Consider the following 20,993-nt stretch of genomic DNA (forward strand, 5'->3'; position numbering starts at 1 on the left):
CCAGAAGTGATGTGTACCAATATGGAGGTAACTAATTTTGTTCGCTCACTTTACATCAAGTTGTGTAAAGGGACTGAAACCTATGGGCAGAGAGTATACACACTTGGCTAACACAGGCAGTCCCCGAACTCGTAATTGAACTAAAATAAGGAAAATCGGTATAAAATTCGGCCCTAACCTGGTACACACACTACGGTAGTACCGCATTTCGAAATGTATCTAGAGGGTTTTAGGTTTTTTAGATGGGCGAGATTGCTTAGTGATTAGCGTGCTAGACCTAACAGTGTTGGCTTTGCAGGTGAAAGTTCCAGTTCAGCCCCCGAGACCCTCACTTCATTTAGTCTGAGTGTAATAATCGAAAGAATATCGGTTCTTACAAAAATAGTCCCCCCTACACATAATTGGCTGCATGTAAAGAGACATGTGTGAGGTGAAAGTGTGAAAACGCTGTAAAATTATATCTTATAGAACAGTAGTGAACAGTGGTTGTCATAGTTTTAGAGACCTTTTTAGATTAAGTCTCGCGCCCCACCTCAAAAATATCTAGCTAACAATAAGACACAAAAAACAGATAGTGAAGCGAAAGTATGTTTTATTAAATACACGGTGAAAATGCGTGATTGGAACTTAAATATCCAAAATAAAGAAATGTAAATATCCAAAAAAAGGTGGGCAAGGTCAAATCTAACATTATTTTTTTTTTTTCTATTTAGCTTCACGCCTGCCCAAAAAAATACCGTACATTTGAACCCATGCGTATATCCACGGGTTTAATCTATATGCGGGTGCTAAAACCCATGGGTTAGGGTTAGTATGGGTTTAACTATCCGTGGAACAAAAAAAATTCCATAGGTGCAATAGCATACAGGTGGAGTTGTCATGGGTTCAAATGTACGTAGGTTCAAATGTAATGGAACCTTTGAGAACAGCTGTTGTAGAATATGATAATATTGAGGTGGTGACACGATTTGATGAGGTGGGGAAGTGTAGACTTACGTCCAGATATAATATTCTATATTGTTTGTAATAACAGACAAGGCAACAAGGAGACGAATAGTCAGAGTACTTCTACCGCTTAACGAGTTACTATGTTCCTGATTACATTTTGGTTTGGCATTGCCTATCCGATTCATTACACATTAGGTTGGGGTGGTGAACATAGCGATTTCCAGTTTTCGATACCGTAATACTGCAAGTTAACTCCGTAAAGATGAGGTTCAAACCCTAGAAAACGGGAAATTTCCGTTTCTTAACTTCCTTTGTTCGTGAGTCACAGAACATGTGAGACTGGCCCAATGCCTTCACCGCTAGTTATCCCCTACTATAAACCAATGTTTGGAAAACTCGAGTCACTGACTCGACCCGAGATGAACTCAGCGAAAGGATTCGACTCGGACTGGTATAACAACCGATTAGACCTGACTCGGTATTCAAAGAAAATTATTCGTTTTTGAAATAGCAAAAAAACGATTCGATTTGACTTGGTTCTCGGATTTTGAAATTTCACGGGACCCGAACTTGATTCTAGACATAGATGGCTTGTGGTCCTGACTTGACTTCAGCCTCGGCGTTTAGAGAATTTTATCAAACACCGCTTGAAACTCAGTAATTCAATATCTTTCAATGCAGTCGAGGTTCGAATTGAAAATATATTTTTTTAATATAGTATAGTAACATAATACTTAGCAATAAAATCCTAAAACAAGTATGCAACAACAAGAAAATACAAAGACAAGAGTGTGCTCTTCGCCTCTACATATATTACTGTATGGATTCACAATTGTGTGCCTAACATATTCAAAAGCGTTTTGGGACTCGTGGCATGGAACTACAGACAGTAGCACCGGGAACTTTTATAATTTAGCTTCGAATAAACTGAAAGTTATGTTGAATAGACAATATGAAAACCAGTTTAATATTACAACGCCAGTAAAAGGATTACATTTATGTGATGTAGGTTGGGAAGTGGAAAAACTCGAACCAAATTTGTACGAATTACCACGGCAGGACTCTTTTTTAACTCACGAAAAAGGTTTTTTGACTCCAACAAAATTGGTCAAACCGATTTACGATAAATCAATGTTCCAACTTATCCCGGATAAATTCTTTTTACCGGTTTTAGTTGGAGGACCGAACAATCAAATTATCGGTTTTCAGGATTCCTTATTCACAGCGATAAAACTGAATCGAACGATCGTGATTCCGAAATTTTTTAAGCATTTCACAGACACGTGAGTCGTGATACATTTTTTTACTAATAAAATAGAATCATCAGTATACACTGGCCAGTGGGTTATTATGTCATGACCCTTTCCCCCTCTCTCCTCGCGACTAGAAACGAGTGAATATGATGTCACATTTTCTTTACCGTCTGCATCTTTTTTCAGATACAAAATAAGACATCATAATATGAAGCCTGGCGTACTAATTATGTCACATTTTGAAAAAATGATACAATATCAACAGTATTTAATGGTATACCGAGAGAGAGAGAGAGAGATTTGGCATTGGGCCTTATCCCCCACGCAACTAGAAACAAATATTATGACGTCACGTTACTATTACCATTTTCATATTGTGTTAAATACAAATATGACATTATATAACGAAGTCCCCACTCTCCTCAACAAAATCCTGAAATAATTTGCAAAATTATGAAACGGGAGAACTGTTTGGAGAAGTTCTCGTTTCCCAATCTTATCGCAAGCTCGCCATCTATGAACCCTAGTCAATATAAATATTTATAAATATTCTTTGTTTTTATTTCATATGAACATTTGCCCAAAGCAAATTCATGCGCACTTACTCATTTCTGAGCGAAGTTACGGGCGTCAACTGAAATTCCAAAAGTTACTTTGAAGCATCAAAGCGATGAATTACGCGATGGTAAATACCCACTGACAATAGACTTAAGCCATCGGTTTTCAACCAGTGGGCCACGGAAATTTTTTTTAAGTGAGCCGCAGATCTTTTAAAAATTGCTAGTTCTATTCGTGTCACTATAGTTAATTTTGTTTATAGTAGCAATGAATGATGATGCTGTTTTCTGCTACTGAGGGGTAATTTTTATTTTAATCAATGAAGTGAAAGTGTCCACGTTTGCGAAAAGCCTTCGTTTTTTAGTGTAGTTTTTCCCTTGCATTAAAAAAAGGTACTGGACAACTAAATTTTTGTGCCACGAAAATGGGCAACGGAAGAGAAAAGGTTGACTACTGTTCTAGTCAGTTCAAGTCAATACGTTCAAAAAACTATGATGTAGTACATTTTACATGTAATGTAACTAAAGTTTTTGAAGTTTATTGACACACGGATAAAAAAAGTGTTACCCTTTTCAGCCAAGTGACAGCATCAAGAGGATTAAGTTACATTTACCCTGGTCATCGAGTGAACATTGAGATTCTTTGCAAATTCATTTCCTGCATTACGTTAGATCAATTCCAAGAAGCATGCGGACATAAAGTAGATGCAATTACAAATATAAGGTAAAATGTTTTTATGTTTATTAATGAATGCAGTTATTCGAAAATGCTTGTATTAACGCTTGTATTATATAGGAACACCGTTTTTCCTCGCATTGTTGCACATTTTTTTTTGGAAACGGGGTGGACCTATAGATCGTTTTATATGTTAAATTGTTGTAGTTATTGTTGTAAAAAACGCTTGGCGCTTCACAAGTGTGTGTACCAATATGAAGGTAACTAATTTTGTTCGCCTACTTTACATCAAGTTGTGTATAGGGACTGATACCAGGCCATAGGAAAGTGGTTCACTTGGCTAACACAGACAGTCCATGAACTCATATTAGAACTAAAATGAGAAAAATCTATGGTTCTCAAAGTTTTAGTGCTTTAAAATAGAGTAAGATGCCAGAAAGACTTTACTTTATTTGTTTAATTTCTCTTGAGTTCAATGAGACGCGATATTTTATTCAAAATTTTACTGTTATATTTTACTTCAAGGTGAAAACTTATCTGGTAACGCTTGTTGAGAAAACCTTGTGGTCAGTCTTCCCGTGACCGAAGCGATGCCGACTTTTGTCTCCGTATACAGGGTGTCCATAATGTCGTGCAATAAGATAAAACCAACGTCTGGTAACGCTTGTTGAGAAAACCTTGTGGTCAGTCTTCCCGTAACGGAAGCGATGCCGACTTTTCTCTCCGTATACAGGGTGTCCATAATGTCGTGCAATAAGATAAAACCAACAATAACACACTACTACCGTGTTTCTCCGAAAATAATACTGGGTCCTATTTTAATTTCCACTCGAAAAATAACACTAGGGCTTATTTTGGAGGGATGTCTTTCATTTCCATTTATCGTAAACAAAATTACAAATTAGAGAATTACGATATTTTCAAATATACAAAATATGAAAACCGATATCCATTTACTTATAAATAACAAGTTTTCATTAAAAAGTTTGCCTCTATCAACTAGGTTTCATTTTAAGAAGGACTTATATTGCTTAAAATCAATTTACAAATTCAGGCTAGGTCTTATTTTCGGGGAAACACGGTATGACGCTGATGTACGTCAATAGTCAAGGTGACTCATTCTAATTTTAGAATGTTGACATGATGAATCAGAGAAGTCTATGTATCAAGCTAGAATGATTCCAAATTTTTTGTATCTTTGGAATTTTAATATTTATCTTGATGCGCTACTTTATGGCCACCCTGTATTTAAGCTTTTTTCCCTATTTTTTTTTGTGGTATTACAAAAATTTTGGTTACCTATGACTTCTGTTCTTCAGAAAAACGGTACTTCCGTAGTGTGTATACTAGGTTAGGGATAGGCCATAATTTTATTCCGATTTTCCTTATTTTAGTTCTCTTACGAGTTCGGGACTGTCTGTGTTAGCCAAGTGAATATACCCCCTGTCCATAGGTTGCAGTCCCTTGACCCGACTTAATGTAAAGTAGGCGAACAAAATTAATTCCCTCCATATTGGTACACACATTTCTGGAGCGCCAGAAAACAGCAGAAAAAATTCCGTTCCGCATGAAAACGCTTTTACTGAAAGGAATGATCAAATTTGATAATTCTACTTGCCCTTCCATTCTCCAGATCGATCGATGCAAAAGGAATCGCTCAATTAGAAGGAGAATTTGGGATGCAAATAACCAGTAATCTGGCAACAGAGGAATCTGTCAGAAACGAAGTTCATTTTGTTCCGAATAAACTATCTTCAGGAAAACTAAACACATCAACGTTAACGGAGAAACTATCTACCCCGGTAAGTTATTTGGGTGGGGTTTTTTTTTCCCGGGGGGAGAGGGGGGTAAATCAATTCATAAACGTACAACATTCCTATACAGTTCCAACATTCCTTAAAACGAAGTGGTTTCTATAGATCATTTTGCTAACTTTTTTTTTCTTGTTTATGTTGTTGTTGTTAATTTTCCCATGCCTACAAGGGCGCTCTAGAAGTATGTGTACCAGTATTGAGTTAACTAATTTTGTTTGCCTACTTCACATCGAGTTGTGTTAAGGAATCGAAATATATGGACAGGGGGTATATTCACTTGTCTAACACAGATAGTCCCCGAACTCGTAATATAACTAAAATAAGTAAATAAATAAAATTATAGCCTAACCCTCAACCTGGCACACATAGTACGGGAGTACCCTTTCCTATACGATGACAAAATTGGCCAATATGAGGGAATGCTAATATAGCTGAGTTGTGATTACTTCATTTATGTCTAATTAAGTTTTGTTTTCATTTAGTAGAAATTAAATTAACTAAATCTCTACTCCAGGCTCGTTGTCTGATACATCCCAGACCTCTCTTTGAACTTGATATCAGAATTGACAAAAATTACGAAGGTGAGTGATTTGGGGGAGTGATATAATGTGACTGTTGAATCAGAAGACTTAATTTCGCTGTTTTCAAAGTTATTTAAAACCCTGTTATTCCGGGATGAAACTTATTATAAATATAAATATGGCTCTAATATGATTGGTCAGTAAGAGTTAACATTCTTTATGTACACGTCTTATTATGGACTTAACTCAAAACAAAACCAATAAGACATTTCCGCGCCTTTTTCAAGCACGATATAGGCATATAGGCTTGTCCGAGTGTTTTTGCACCCGGGTTGTGCGTCACTCCTTTTTGGCATATTTCCAATTTTACGAGTTTTATATCTGTAAATATATGAAAGCTAAGAAACATACAAAGGAATACGTTATTACTTGAAAGAAAGTAATTTGCGCGGCCGGAGCGCTCATTTTCCTCGCGTAAACACGCACTAATAATTACCCGCAAAATAATAAACAAACAAGAACTGCGTTGAACTGCGTTGACTTCACAAATATACCGCTTCGTTACTCGGCAGCTGTTTGCGCTACACCATTGCCTGTAATATCATTTTGTTAGGAAAACAAACAGCGAAACGACTATTACGCTTGCGAGAGAGTGACGTTATCATAAGTAACGGTTCAACGGCCATAAAGGAGAGAGGTTCGAATGTTTGTTTACTATCGTCGATGAATTTTCTCACGTACGCAAAATTTCGTACATGGAGCGGTCCATTAGCAACCTCTTGCGTATAGAAGACAATAATACAATTCAAACAAGCCTTCAATGGCCTTTCAAGCCATCTTGGTTAGGTGACAAATGCTAATTGAAAATATTTTAAAAATTTGATTAGGGAGTGGCGGGATAAGGAGGTTGTCGAAACCAGAGTTGGAATGAAACAATTTTGCGCAGCATTGATATGTTGTTGAAGTATAGGGTTCGTAGATTACAGCTTTTTACTATCGATGGATGATATAGTGATGATTAACTATAAAATTGTGTATTCATGGGCCAGTAAAACTATGAAAAATTCAAGCAAGTTGTATCAAAAGTAGTAATGAACAATAAATTTTATAGAAATAACAATAGAGCAGTGCTCAAATATATGGACACAAAAGTCGCGCATCGGTGCCGCAAAGCAAGGAGGTTTACCTGAGCACTTAGTTTTATAAAAATCGGTGTACAAGCGTTCCCAGGAATTAAAATAAATTAAGACAAGGGTGTGCAACCTGCGGCCCAAATGCGTCCTTAAAGTAAAACTGTGCGGCCCGCGGGGAAGTGCTAATTTTGAATGATGTGCGGCTGGGTGGGTGCGGGATGGGATGTTTTAGTTTAATTCAAATCCCTTTGTGTTGCGAAGTCTATACTTGAGTCCTTATTATCATCTATGCCTATGATTGTACAATGTCCTAACAGCTAGCTTGTGCAAACAACGCATGTCACAAGATCAATAACCCAATTTTTTGTGCATACAATCACTAGCTAGTCTATGTTAAGGTGCGGCCCACGGTTTCACCCAATTATTTATATCTGGCCCTCCTGTATTAAAGGTTGCACACCCTGATTTAGGGGATCCGCATTCGTAACCCGGTTATTAAACTAAAGCAAAAAAACTGTGAGTTTATCATACAATATTTTAACACTGTTTGATATTAATTTTTGTTTCATATTTTCCACAGATCCCGGAAAACAAAAGGATTCCGATTTAATGAAGCTTGTTATTAAGCACACACAACACCCGGAATATATTTCCAAGATTGCAGAACAATTTGTCAATTCCACTATGAGAAACAGGAATTTTTTAACCGTCCATTGGCGTTATAACGAAGGAGATTATTTGAAAAGGTAAATGATGCATATTTTCAATGAGGTGTTACACGGGTACTCCCGTTAGGGTTAGGCCATAATTTTATTCCGATTTTCCTTAAGCTTTGCGGTTAAACTGAGAATACTTTTGTTTTAATTAAAATTCTAAATCTAACTAAAATAAGGAAAATCGGAATAAAATTATGGCCTAACCTTTAGCTGGTACATACACTAAGGGAGAACCGTTGGCACGACTCAAATCAATGCGTTTACTATGAGGCTCGTCCATTTGGTCGAAGATAGTAAACGTCACTCATTGATTGGACAAATTTCATTAAATGATGAAATTCATTGCTGTCATATCATTAGCTTCCACGCCGATTACGCGTCTACACTTCACATGGTCAGCAAAGATATTTAGATTTATTTCTCACTTTTCTACAGGTGTCGTAACGACATTGAGAATTCAAAAAATCCGCGTGGGGACAAAAGACTCGAATTCTGCCAAAACGCTATCAATATGAAAGCAGATGGATTAGCAAGCAGAATTGAAAATAAAATTGATTCCCTCCTGGATGAAATTGATGTTACTGATGTCTACATTGCTTCACCTTATAACGTTAGAAATATCGTTGCAGAGGTTTCAGGAATACTCAAGCTAAAAAGGGTAAACACGAACGTTTTATAAATTTTTGTTTTTCTCAATTTTAATAAAGTTTGCCACACCCGCACTCTGAACAAGGCCTTGCATGAAACTGAATCCGTATTACCTATTTTCCCCCTAGAAAAAAACACAATTTACTTCCGAGAGGTTTATTTATCTATAACTATTTTGTACATATTGCCAACTGTGCGAGATCTGACAGCCGACTTCGAGCCATTTAAAAATCTCCGAAACGACATCCGTGTGTACCTTGATAAAATTTCGGAATCTGATGCTGTGATCCGGCCCTTGGATAAAAATAATTGATTTTAAGGCTGACTCTTGACTCTAAGATAACAAATTTTGTCTGCTTCAAGCAAGCCTGTCTCGAGTTCAGCTAAAAAATTGTTATCTAATAATTAAAAATTACGTCTCCAACTCTAGAATTTGGAGGAAATTTGAAAATACGATTACTCTTCACTTCCGATATCGACAAAAATACCTCCCACCGCACGCAGCCTCGAAAAACTAATATTAAACTTTACCAAAACGGGTTTTGATGCCTACTTTGAGCAACAGTCGTGCGTCCTGAATATATCGTCAAAATACCCATTTTATATAAAAATTGTTCAAGCAGCTGCAATAAAAAAGGACTGAAAAATGGTCAGAGTGAAAACGGAGTCTCAGCGCAGTTTAAATTTCTCACTGTTACGTTTTCGTTGACGTCTTGCCTATTAGCCATTGTTACGGAAGTAAACAAGGAAGTCAAAGATGGAGAAATCATCCATTGGTCGCCGAGTCACATATATTAATGATGTCACCAAATAAGTATTTTATATTATTTTATTGATCTAGAACTGGCAAGTGACGTCATCGACCGATCTTGAAAAATATATGGAAGAAAAATATCAGTCATGTTCAGTAATTCAAAAACATCTTAATGATATTCTTTCTACTATTGAGATGGAAATCTGTGGGCGCGGAATCGTATTTCTAAGGTGAGAAGTAAAGATTCAAGTCAAGTTTATTTTTTTCCCAACCAATAAAAAGTCAAAAATCATGCAAAAAATTAGGAAAAATTTGGGGTGGGGAAGCCGCTGGGAAAACTGTTTTTTGAGCAGCGATACTAACATCTAAATCAACAGATTGGGGAGTAGAGTTTCTAAATCACTAATAGTAATGGTACACACAATGTAGATTTTGCAAATTAGCCAACTGACATCGATTATTAGAGATTATCACTAGCAATTACCGTGTATTATATTATGACGAGGCCAGCGAATAACTGTGGAATCCCCGGTTTTCACTGGAATTAATCAACTATATTGAGCTATTTTTATTTCCAATAATGTAATTTCCTAAAAACGTAATTTCCTTAAATATTTAAGTTAGATATTGAACCTTGGGTTTCGCTGCTCGATAACCATTCCTGGTTCCCCGCGACTTCCCTTCCCCAGTGAAAATGTGTTTTGTATTTTGTTTATTTCGTATGTTATTTTTTACTGAACGGGAAAAAATAAATTTGACTATGACTATGACTAATGTACGGCATTTTTATCCGCCTTTCAGGGTTTATATATAAGTGATAAAACAAAATAAAAATGATTTCAGGATCAGAAAAGCGAAATTCTATTTTACGACCGTAATCGCCCAGGATCGGCATCGCCTACTCAATTTAAATCTACCTAGGCGAGGTGTTGCACATAGATATTAAAGCCGAGATATTTTTACCCTTTAAACCAGAAGTGTGCAACCTGCGGCCCGCGGGCCAAATGCGACCACGAGGTATATTTATGCGATCCGCTGAGAAGTGCCAGTTTTGCATGGTGTGCGGCCCGCGAAACGAGTTTTTATTTTTCGTTTAATCTGGTAGGTGCGAGCAATTCTAATCCCTTTGCGTTGCAATTGCTATACCCAAGTCTTATTATTTAATATGCTTATGACGTCACAATGCCCTAATAGCTAACTTGTGCGAAGTAAAAACCACATGTCATAATTTTAAGATAAATAACCAAAATTTCCGGTGCACGCTACGCTATATGCCTAATGTAAGATGTTTCCTAAAGTTTTACATCTATCGTAAATTAGGAAAGACCCTGGATTCCACCTAATATGTACGCCATATCAAAATCTGCTTTACTATCTTAATCTAAAAACAATATATTGGTACCCATGTAAAATTATATACAATCTCAAGTGGCGGTATTTTATTTTTATCATTTTTCTTTATATCTGTCTCGGCGGTGTGACACGTGCTATGCGTTAGAAATACGCTCACAACCGCACCTCTGATTACCCTGCGTGGTTTCGCGGGCTAAATAATCCCATACCCGACATGGACTGGTAACCGGAAGAGGGGCCGTGTTTTGCTATATGTGTAACGCCCGGAATTGGAGACTCAAACTGCGCTACGTTTATACCCAACCACTGTCAAGTACCACGTCCCGGTTCTCCTACAATTTGCAATGCAAACTCGTAACATTAAGTCCCCACTCACAGTCTTGAACTTTTGAACCCAACACCTCAGAAGATCACACGAATTGAAAGAACTTTGTTGTAATATTCCGCTTGAAATCACGACAGAATACGGCAACAACATTCACAATGCACATAGAGTTTGTGGCTCAACTAAAGTTTGAATTTCAATAATACACGCACAGAGTTTGTATGAGTTTGTGATTAACACACTGAGCACTGGGTTTGTGTCAGAGTCTGAGTTTGATTACAAATATTGATAGATTCCGGGATTAAATAACTAAATAAAATACAGAATAATTAGTAAACATTAATACACAATAAATCCCTGACTATCCTATATCCTAACATAATGATTCCCTAGCTACATTATAAACATAGCAAAATCTACTAACTACAAAACACACTCAACTAAATCCTAAAACACCGGCAAAGCATATGACTGCAGATTGCACCATCACAGCTCGTCTCCGCTCACGCAGAACCGAGAGCAATACAAGAAACTAACTATAGAACAAGAGTCGTCGTCGGTCGATTGCCTCAGCCAATAGCGTGCAAGACAAACATATTGCGACATAGCTACTATTCCCACTCTCTCGAATACGATAAAGAAATAAACAAGAACTACCAAAATGCGACCTGCGTCCATTACACCGGCCCCTAAGAACCGTCTACATCCCACGGTTATTACCGACCACCAAAAGGACGCATGTCTCATTTTCACGAAATGAAAACATGAAAAACAATATATACAAAAATTACACAACTCCCTCTAACAAACACAATTTACGAATGTCTCGCATGTAACAAGAATCCGCAGTCCTCACACGTACACTGCGGACATGCCCATCTGAATCAGGAAATACTTCCTCGATTAACCCTTTCGGCCAGAATCCTCTCTTAGTCTTTTCATCCACAATGAGAACAATATCTCCAATGGCAAAGTTTCTCACAGGCTTGTGCCACTTTTGCCTCAACTGCAATGTTGGCAAATATTCTTTCAACCACCTCTTCCAGAAACAATCTGTCATTAATTGTACCTGGCGCCACGACTTCTTATATCCATCTGCTTTCATGAATTGATCAGGAGGTAGATTCGGATTAGGCCTACCAAGTAACAACATATTAGGACTCAAAGTTGCGAGATCATCCGGGCTATCTCCAATCGGACAAATTGGTCTCCCATTTAAAATGCTTTCACACTGTGTTGTAAATGTATGCAGAGCATCATCATCTAATAATCTCTCCCCAGCAATTGCTCTCATCAATTTTCGAAAAGATCTTATCATTCTTTCCCATGCTCCATTTGTATGTGAAGCCAAAGGTACAGAAAAACACCATTCAATGTTTTGCTGTTGCATAACTTTAGAAATTTGATTTTGATTCCAATTTTGAATCCCTTCACGAAGTTCTCTCTCAGCACCAATGAAGTTTGTTCCATTATCACTGTACATTTTCCTTGGTCGTCCACGTCTGTTTATAAATCTCTGAAACACATTTATGAACGATGAAGTATCCAGTGACTTAGCAATCTCGATATGAACCGCTCGTGTGGCCATACAACTGAACATACATCCATATCTTTTCTCCTCACTCCTGCCTCTCTTCACTAATATTGGTCCAAAATAATCACAGGCAGTTTCCATAAAGGCATGATCACTAGGTGTCACTCGAACCTTTGGTAACGGTGCCATCACTTGCTCCCCCACCTTAGAGTTCCATCGACAGCAAGTAAAACATTTGCTCAATCTTCGACGCACAGTTGCATGTCCCTTAATAATCCAAAATTTCTCACGAATTGCAGATAAAACATGCAAAGTACCACTGTGACCTTCTCTTTCATGATACATGTCAATCACCAAATTAGTAACATAACTATCACTCGGCAAAATTACTGGATATCTACTTTCCAATGGCAAATGTGAACGATCAAGACGACCACCAACTCTCAAGATCCCATCCACAACAATAGGATTCAGTTTCTGTATTGATCTCATCTGCTCATTTCTTGATAATGACTTCTTTGGCGTCCTGACAATCTTTTCTTCCAAAGATGAATGATTATGCAAAGCATCGATTTGTTTTCCAAACTGCTCTCTTTGCACAAATCTTACTATGCAATCAATTGCACAGTGTAATTCACAAATCTCAAAATGTCCTGTTTTCAGCTGACCGACATCTCCATCACCTCGAGATTTAGCCACCTTCCATCTGAGATAAGATCGATATCTCAAAAGCCAAGCTGTCGATCTCTGAAGTTTCTCCAAAGTAGAGTATCTCGAAAGCAAATGCTTGATTGGATTTTCCTTCAAGTTATCTCTGACACAATACACAGATAAATCTTGCTTCAATTCAGGGTCATTATTTAATATGCCACGAATAGGTTTTGATTTTGGCCATAGGCTTTCTTCTCTCATCAAAAAAACAGGTCCCTCAAACCAAATCTTTGCCTTGTCCAACTGATACGGTTTCAAACCTCGAGATGCAATATCAGCCGGGTTACATTTCGTGTCAATATGTCTCCACTGCGAAGGCTCTGATCCCTCATGAATAACAGCAAGACGATTCGCCACAAAAGTATGAAAGCGTCTTGTCGTATTAGTGATATACTGCAACACTGACATTGAGTCGGTCCAATAAATTACTCTATCAATTTTGTACTCCAGCTGAGTCTTCACAAACTGACCCAACTTCACTGCTACCACTGCCGCAGTCAACTCTAGCCTTGGTATAGTCACTGGTTTTGAAGGTGTCACTCTTGACTTTCCCATAACAAAACTGCAATGCACGGTTCCATCAGACTTGTTCAACATTCGCATATAGCATGCACATCCATATCCGGTTTCACTTGCATCACAAAAAATATGCATTTGAATTTCACTAGGGTCATTCATATCTGATGATTTCAAACAACGAGGAATAGAAACACTTTCCAGATGCGGTAAATCTTGCAACCAGTTCATCCAGCAAGCCTTTTCACCATCAGGAATTTCATCGTCCCACCCCAAATCTTGTTTACATAATTTCTGCAGAATTTTCTTCATAGGCAAAATAAATGGCTGCAGAAATCCAATCGGATCAAATATCTGGCTCATGGTAGAAAGCATACCCCGTCTTGTAGTTGGTTTGTCTTTCACATTCACCTTGGTCACGAATTTATCCAAATCAGTATCCCAATATAACCCCAGGGCTCGTTCCACCGGTAGATTATCAAGATCCAAATTCACCAAAGTCTTTGCTCGCTCACTTTCTGGAATTTGCTCAAGCACCTCTCGACAATTGCTGATAAATTTCGTCAGATGGAATCCACCACTTTCCAGTAGAACAGACAATTGCTTAACCAAGTTTATAGCGTCACCACTCTTTGCTAAGGATTTCAACAAATCGTCAACATAAAAATTCTTCAGCACAGTATCAACTACCGATTGTTCAACACCCGGCTCATTATCTGAAGCACATTTCCTCAAGGCGAAACCTGCAACTGATGGACTTGAACGGCTTCCAAATATGTGTACCAACATGGAATAGTCACTTGCTTGAGATGACAAATCATCATTCGGCCACCACAAAAACCGAAGCGAGTCACAATCTTCTGGCCTCACTCTCACCTGATGGAACATAGCCTTGATATCTGCCATCACACCAATTCTTTCTTGTCGAAATCTCAAGAGAACTCCAGCCAAATTATTCGCATAATCTGGTCCTTGTAATAAATTATCGTTTAAGGAAACCCCACGAAAAGTTCCGGCCCCATTGAAAACTACACGGAATTTTGATTGTTTCGTACTATGATGCCCCAAATAAAAAGTTTTGTCACTAGTCACCAATTCATCATTAGGTATTTTTCTCGCATACCCATTGTCCAAGTAATCATTTATCACGCTCTTATAACACTCAAACAATTCTGGGTCTCGAATAAATTTTCTCCTTTGGTACATTAATTGTTTCTCAACCATGGTACGATTATTAGGAAGTTTTACCTCTTTATTCTTCCATGGGAGTCCCACTTCATAATGTCCATTAACTTTACAAACAGTTTTTTCCATGATAGACAATGCCCGCTTGTCTTCAACAGACAGTGAGGATGCAGATTCACATGCATTATCATTAAAATCATGCTCATAAATTTGACACAATTGGCGATGTAAAATATTATCATCACAATGAATAAAATTCACAAAATTATTATCACAATTAGAAACACTCTCTGGGCCAAACAGTGTCCACCCCAACAAGGTTTTCACCGCTCTGGGCTGTCCCCTTTTCCCGCGTTTAACCTCTAACACATCATGGGCATCTGGGACATTTGAGCCTATAAGAAGCTTGACCTCCCTATCCGTATTATCAGAAATATCAACATGGGAAAAATGTGAATACAATTCAGTATCACGCACACTGGGAATACTCGATTTTAAGTTTGGCAAACGCTCAACAGTTAGAACTCTATCCAGCACTAGGGAGTTGCCTGCACCCGTTGCAGTCAACGCTACCTCAAACCCCTCTTGGATTTTATGACCAGTCACAGTCTGCACAGAAAAATTGGTTTTAACCCCACTTATACCTAGCTCCCTCATGAGCCCACTAGTACAAAGGGACACCGTAGATCCCGGGTCTAACAGGGCATAGGTTGATATCTCCCTACCTCCTATGGCCTTACCCCTGACCGTGACTGGCAACACTTTGAGTCTAACATTCCCAACCCCTCCCGTAGCCTCCACGCTACAGGAAGTTGCTCCACATGTAGCTTTCTCACCGGCCCCACTGACCGGAGCACTCGTCTCTTTTCCTGAACAAGAACTTACAGGATTAGTAGAACCACCCGGCTTTTGCCGAGGTGGGAAATGCAGCAGCACATTGTGCTTTTTGCCACATCCATCAACATTGCATAACACATTGCGGGTACACTCATTTGCTTTGTGACCACTCAAAAGGCAATTATAACACAATTCATTTCTGCCCACCCACAATGATCTTTCTTTAGGAGTCATTTTCTTAAACTTCAGGCATTTCCATAATGGATGTTGATTACCTGACCCACAAAAAGGACAATCAAACTTTGCAATGGCCCCCCTACTAGGTATAGCATTGGAATCGGTCACAAAGGAGGACACCCTATCCCTAGTCTTGGGAACAGTCCCTCGTTTAGGACTTCTCGACTTTTTCTGTTCCCTATTCGAACAGACAATCTCCCCATACATGGTAGAAGCACCACGAGCAATTTGCATAACATAATCCTTTAAATCGGAAAACATTGGTTCCCTCCCCACCTCATAAATGCCGCTTGCAATCTTAGCATAGCCAGACTGCAAATCTTCAGGCAACCTGGAAAAAATCTTTTTCAAATTAACACTATTATTAAGATTATCCATACAATCCCATTGGTCAAAAACAATCTCACAATTATCCATTAATGTTACTAACTTATGCAAGTCAGCAGAGTTATTATCACGAAGAGGTTTTCCTTCAATCAATTCTTTCATAAAGGAATCTATAATCATATGTTTTTTGCCAAACCTCTCATTGAGAATGTCTAGGGCCCGCTTGTAACCCCTTTCCCATGGTTTAGTAATTACACATGACCGAATTGCCTCTCTGGCAATGCCCTTCGTACATTTTAAAAGAATAATAAGCTTACGATTTGCTGGAATATTTTCCACATCCACTGCTGCTGTAAATTCACTCAGAAACTCTGGATACCTCAGTGGATCACCGTCGAACTCAGGTAGATCAACTTTCAGATGTTCACCCATTGATGCTGGACATGTAGGAACCACCGGATACACAGGAATTGCAGGAGAGCTCAAAGATGTCACTGCTACACTCGAACCGTAGACATTCTGGACAGGAACACTGCTCACACGATGATATTCACCCATTCCAGACACGCCACTCGTGACTGGGAATTGGCTCGCCACCGACACACCACCTGTGGCCGGGGCATAACTCGACACCGGCATGCCACTCATTACCGGATTGTAAACACAATGTCCAGATTGTACAAACGATGTGACAGGAACTTCGGACGATCTCTGCAGTCCAGGATTGGACATGTTTATAGCATTAGTCAATGTTGACGTCATCAATGGCACACGAACATCAGAAAAGTTTGTCTTTACAGGGGAAACCACAGCAGGACTTGATATAGGAATGTTCTCTATTTTTCTTTCAGGAATCGGCTGCAACTCAAATGATGAGGGTTCAGTCTTTACAAAAGGCACATTAGATTTAGGATCATAAATGTTCACAAATTTAGGTTTTGTCAATGGCTCTATCCCACTGACCAAGTTTTCAGAGGCACAACTTGTATACTCCAATTGATTGCTATCCAAATTAGAACTCATGATAGATCCTTCAGTTTCTTCGAAACTCTCAGCTATCAATTTCGCTTCATCTGCAAGATATTCCGCATCCAAAGCTCTTTTTTCAATGTTCAATTTCTCCTTTTCCAAAGTAGCTTGTTCACGTTCACGTTTAGCTTGAAGATCAGCTAGCTTGGCATCCAAACGAGCTCTGGCAGCTACTGATGATCTCACAGATGATTTATTTGAAGATTTACTTCTATGAGAAGCAACACTTGTTTTTCTTGATTTACTAGACACAGAGTTATTTTTGCTGGCGGCAGCATTGTATCGCTGCAAATATTCACCATATAATTTATCACATACCGCTTTCTTTCTGAAAATTTCATCACACTTTACAGTCGCTTCTTCAAACTCAAGCTTGTCCATCTCCAGACCGGTATTGACAGAATTTCGAAAGTCTTCACAAGCATTAATACAGTTCTCAAATGCAGCATCCACAGCTTCTTTTGCACCCACAACCTCTTTGTATTTCTGTGGGTCCAGCATTAGATCCTCAATGGTTTTCAGAAGCTTTGTAAAGTGGCTTTCATATCCCGCACGAGATCTTTTCTTTTTCATTCGCAGTTCAGAAACAATACCATCTTCATCAGACATCTCGCAATATGAATAGCTTTATTCCGTTATGAAATTGTCCACGATAGAATGCAATTATTCTTCGAAATTGTAGAATAACTATGTATTTGAAATTCTCTACGTAAAACGTAGGAGACGAATCTTTATTAGAAATTGTGTAACGCCCGGAATTGGAGACTCAAACTGCGCTACGTTTATACCCAACCACTGTCAAGTACCACGTCCCGGTTCTCCTACAATTTGCAATGCAAACTCGTAACATTAAGTCCCCACTCACAGTCTTGAACTTTTGAACCCAACACCTCAGAAGATCACACGAATTGAAAGAACTTTGTTGTAATATTCCGCTTGAAATCACGACAGAATACGGCAACAACATTCACAATGCACATAGAGTTTGTGGCTCAACTAAAGTTTGAATTTCAATAATACACGCACAGAGTTTGTATGAGTTTGTGATTAACACACTGAGCACTGGGTTTGTGTCAGAGTCTGAGTTTGATTACAAATATTGATAGATTCCGGGATTAAATAACTAAATAAAATACAGAATAATTAGTAAACATTAATACACAATAAATCCCTGACTATCCTATATCCTAACATAATGATTCCCTAGCTACATTATAAACATAGCAAAATCTACTAACTACAAAACACACTCAACTAAATCCTAAAACACCGGCAAAGCATATGACTGCAGATTGCACCATCACAGCTCGTCTCCGCTCACGCAGAACCGAGAGCAATACAAGAAACTAACTATAGGACAAGAGTCGTCGTCGGTCGATTGCCTCAGCCAATAGCGTGCAAGACAAACATATTGCGACATAGCTACTATTCCCACTCTCTCGAATACGATAAAGAAATAAACAAGAACTACCAAAATGCGACCTGCGTCCATTACAATATGATTAAGCCGTCTTACGATTTTCCTCTCGCCCGGGATAAATATGTAAATCCTATCTTCGAGTGTCGCTGATGTTCTTTAACCAGTAGTATAGGTTCTACGCGCCTCCCTTCACCCTGGAATGCAGTTTTTACGTTTATCATTATATTATTCCTACAAAGTGTAATTTTAGTATGATGGAAAAATTAAATTTCTGATCACTCTGCCTTTTTTGTTTCAGTTCCGCACGATCAACGTGGTCTTCAAATGTTCGTTTTTCAAGAACAATAAACAACGATGCTGGAGTATTTCCTAAATACGATGAAAATGTATTCTAACAAAACAGCGAGACTCATAGATGAACACTCACACTTCTTAGTTTTTCTCAACAGCTTGAAAAGCATTAATTGTTCAAGAATTGTTTCATTTTATATGGCCTGGATCGGGGTTTTTCAAACTATGCCCCGCGGACCCCTGAGAGTCTGTGATGACTGCCCAGGGGTCCGCAACGATCTTTATTGATTGTATTCGATCAAAAAGCCATCTCATCTTTTCATTGCTGTCAGAAAGCAATTAAAATGGTTAGGCACAGAAATTGAAACGACATAGGAAGAGGATCCGCCAAAAAGCCAAAAAAAATTCACATATTGGGGTCCACTTTGAAAAAAGTTTGGGAAACCCTGACCTGGACTGTTTGATTGTAGTCCCAGTGCTGAGATTGTTGAGCCGCTACATGGCAGTGCGGAGTCATTGTATTGCGCAACCGGTTTTCCTCGCTTGCAATTTTACCAAATTTAAAATACGCTATTCAACGATTTTTTTCGTTAGCTTTATGCCAGTTCGAATTTTTGATTTTCACGATACGTAAACTTTGCATTTTTGTGGTAGAAAAGCGAATTTTTTTGAGTTTGAAAATGAAGTGCACAGCAATTAATTTGGTTATGTATATACTTAACAGCACTACTGCGGTTTCTTGGTGAAGGAGGATTTCAAAATCAAAACGTGAGAAGTAGTAAAACCTTTAACTATGTTTTTGTGTCACCGTCTATGCAATGATTAATTTTGCATTTCTGTTTCAAAAGATCATAATTTTGAGTTTGGAAACATTAAGGAAACGGAGTCTGATATATAACATATATGCAACAGTTTGCAAAATCGAGAGAAATGGTGAAAACTTTTTTTGTGTTGCAGTGTTTAATGGTGAATTTTGTGTTTTACACAAGCGTCATTACATTCATACTACTGATGTAAAAAAGAAACAATTTTTATCAATTAAATAAAAAATGAACATTTTAAAATATCGAATGTTGTTTTCTTGAATAATTATTTGAAGTCAATTTATAATAAGGGGGAAGAAATATACATACGTATATTGGAGGCGAATTGTACTTGCTGATGTTGAGATAAAATCGCTTTTCTCCGGCGCAGCTGTTTACGCACCACTGCGATCACATATGTGGCAATGGCCAGAGGCTGGCTCTGCTCACAAGCATTGTGGAACTCGACAATTGTTTTCTATCGACCGCTTTGGGCTCATTTTCAAAGTAGACGGATTCGAATTATTGGTTCAAATTTCGAATTACCACGTCTATCCCCCACCAAGGGAGCCACAGAGCAGTTGGAGTGGGACCACAATGATAAAAGCAAAACTGATTTTACTTTTCAGGTTACAAGAAAACTCACCGTTCTTCCTAGTTTCATTACTGGATAGGGTTATTTCAGAGGGTGTTTTTACTTTGCTGAGAATGAATTGTTTGAACATGGGGGTGGGACTTAGAATCTACCAATCAAAACAACACTATTAATACAACTGGAATGATAAACAGGGGGGCCATGAGTGCTGAAAGCCTCCGAAAGAGGCCGCGAGCCATAACGTTCGAAAACGACTGGTCTACAACTTCATAAGTTAAAACAACGTTGATGATAATTGTAAAATAAAAGATAAAACTTATTCAAAAATCAATCCAACAGAACACACAGGGATTCAGCAGTCGTCCGATAAAGCCACAGGCGCGACAAGGTATTCGGAAGGTCTGGGGTTCGGAACTCGAGCTTTATACAAGATTTATGCAAGTTAACATTTTTACGCATGAGGCTATTCGCTAACAGGTTTTTTTAAATCACAAAATCAATTTTGTAAAATGAAATTGACATTCATGGAGGTTCCCTGACGATGAAAGAATAAGAGACTAATTCTTAAATATGAGGGAACGACGGTCAAATGACTACGCAATGTCAACAGAATTCAAATGTTAAAAATAATTGTACCAGATGCCATATTAAGTTACGTATTAGATGTCATATAACAGTATGCCTGAGGGTTGAAAACAGCATAATTTTGTGTAGAATATCGAGAACTGAAGGACCAAAGAAAAATATGAGTAAAGGCCATTTAGCCAGTACTCCGAATCAATCTGTCTATTAGTTTTTCAGAAAAGCGTT

At 38.2% G+C, this 20,993-nt stretch overlaps 2 protein-coding genes across 2 annotated transcripts; one reads left to right on the forward strand and one right to left on the reverse strand.

Moving 5' to 3' along the window:
- The first annotated feature begins 1,677 nt into the window (after window positions 1-1,677).
- On the forward strand, window positions 1,678-19,843 carry LOC120341613 (uncharacterized). The gene is made up of 8 exons (XM_039410150.2): window positions 1,678-2,231; window positions 3,336-3,482; window positions 5,068-5,236; window positions 5,763-5,829; window positions 7,483-7,648; window positions 8,054-8,276; window positions 9,108-9,250; window positions 18,793-19,843. The coding sequence occupies exons 1-8, from the start codon at window positions 1,708-1,710 to the stop codon at window positions 18,887-18,889; spliced, it is 1,536 nt and encodes a 511-aa protein (XP_039266084.2). The 5' UTR covers window positions 1,678-1,707; the 3' UTR covers window positions 18,890-19,843.
- Window positions 11,020-18,446, reverse strand: LOC120344401 (uncharacterized). Its single transcript, XM_039413608.2, has one exon. It carries the CDS (start codon window positions 17,681-17,683, stop codon window positions 11,486-11,488), a length of 6,198 nt encoding a protein of 2,065 aa, XP_039269542.2. The 5' UTR covers window positions 17,684-18,446; the 3' UTR covers window positions 11,020-11,485.
- Window positions 19,844-20,993: the final 1,150 nt, after the last annotated feature.

Source organism: Styela clava, chromosome 14 (assembly GCF_964204865.1).
Source record: "Styela clava chromosome 14, kaStyClav1.hap1.2, whole genome shotgun sequence".
Lineage (NCBI taxonomy): Eukaryota > Metazoa > Chordata > Ascidiacea > Stolidobranchia > Styelidae > Styela > Styela clava.

Excerpts from the sequence above, each read along its gene's own strand:
- LOC120341613 (XM_039410150.2), top strand. The coding sequence starts at position 1,708 with ATGCAACAACAAGAAAATACAAAGACAAGAGTGTGCTCTTCGCCTCTA. Across the intron at positions 3,483-5,067 it reads GATGCAATTACAAATATAAG|ATCGATCGATGCAAAAGGAA; the intron begins GTAAAATGTTTT and ends TCCATTCTCCAG. Across the intron at positions 9,251-18,792 it reads CGCGGAATCGTATTTCTAAG|TTCCGCACGATCAACGTGGT; the intron begins GTGAGAAGTAAA and ends TTTTTGTTTCAG.
- LOC120344401 (XM_039413608.2), bottom strand. The coding sequence starts at position 17,683 with ATGTCTGATGAAGATGGTATTGTTTCTGAACTGCGAATGAAAAAGAAA.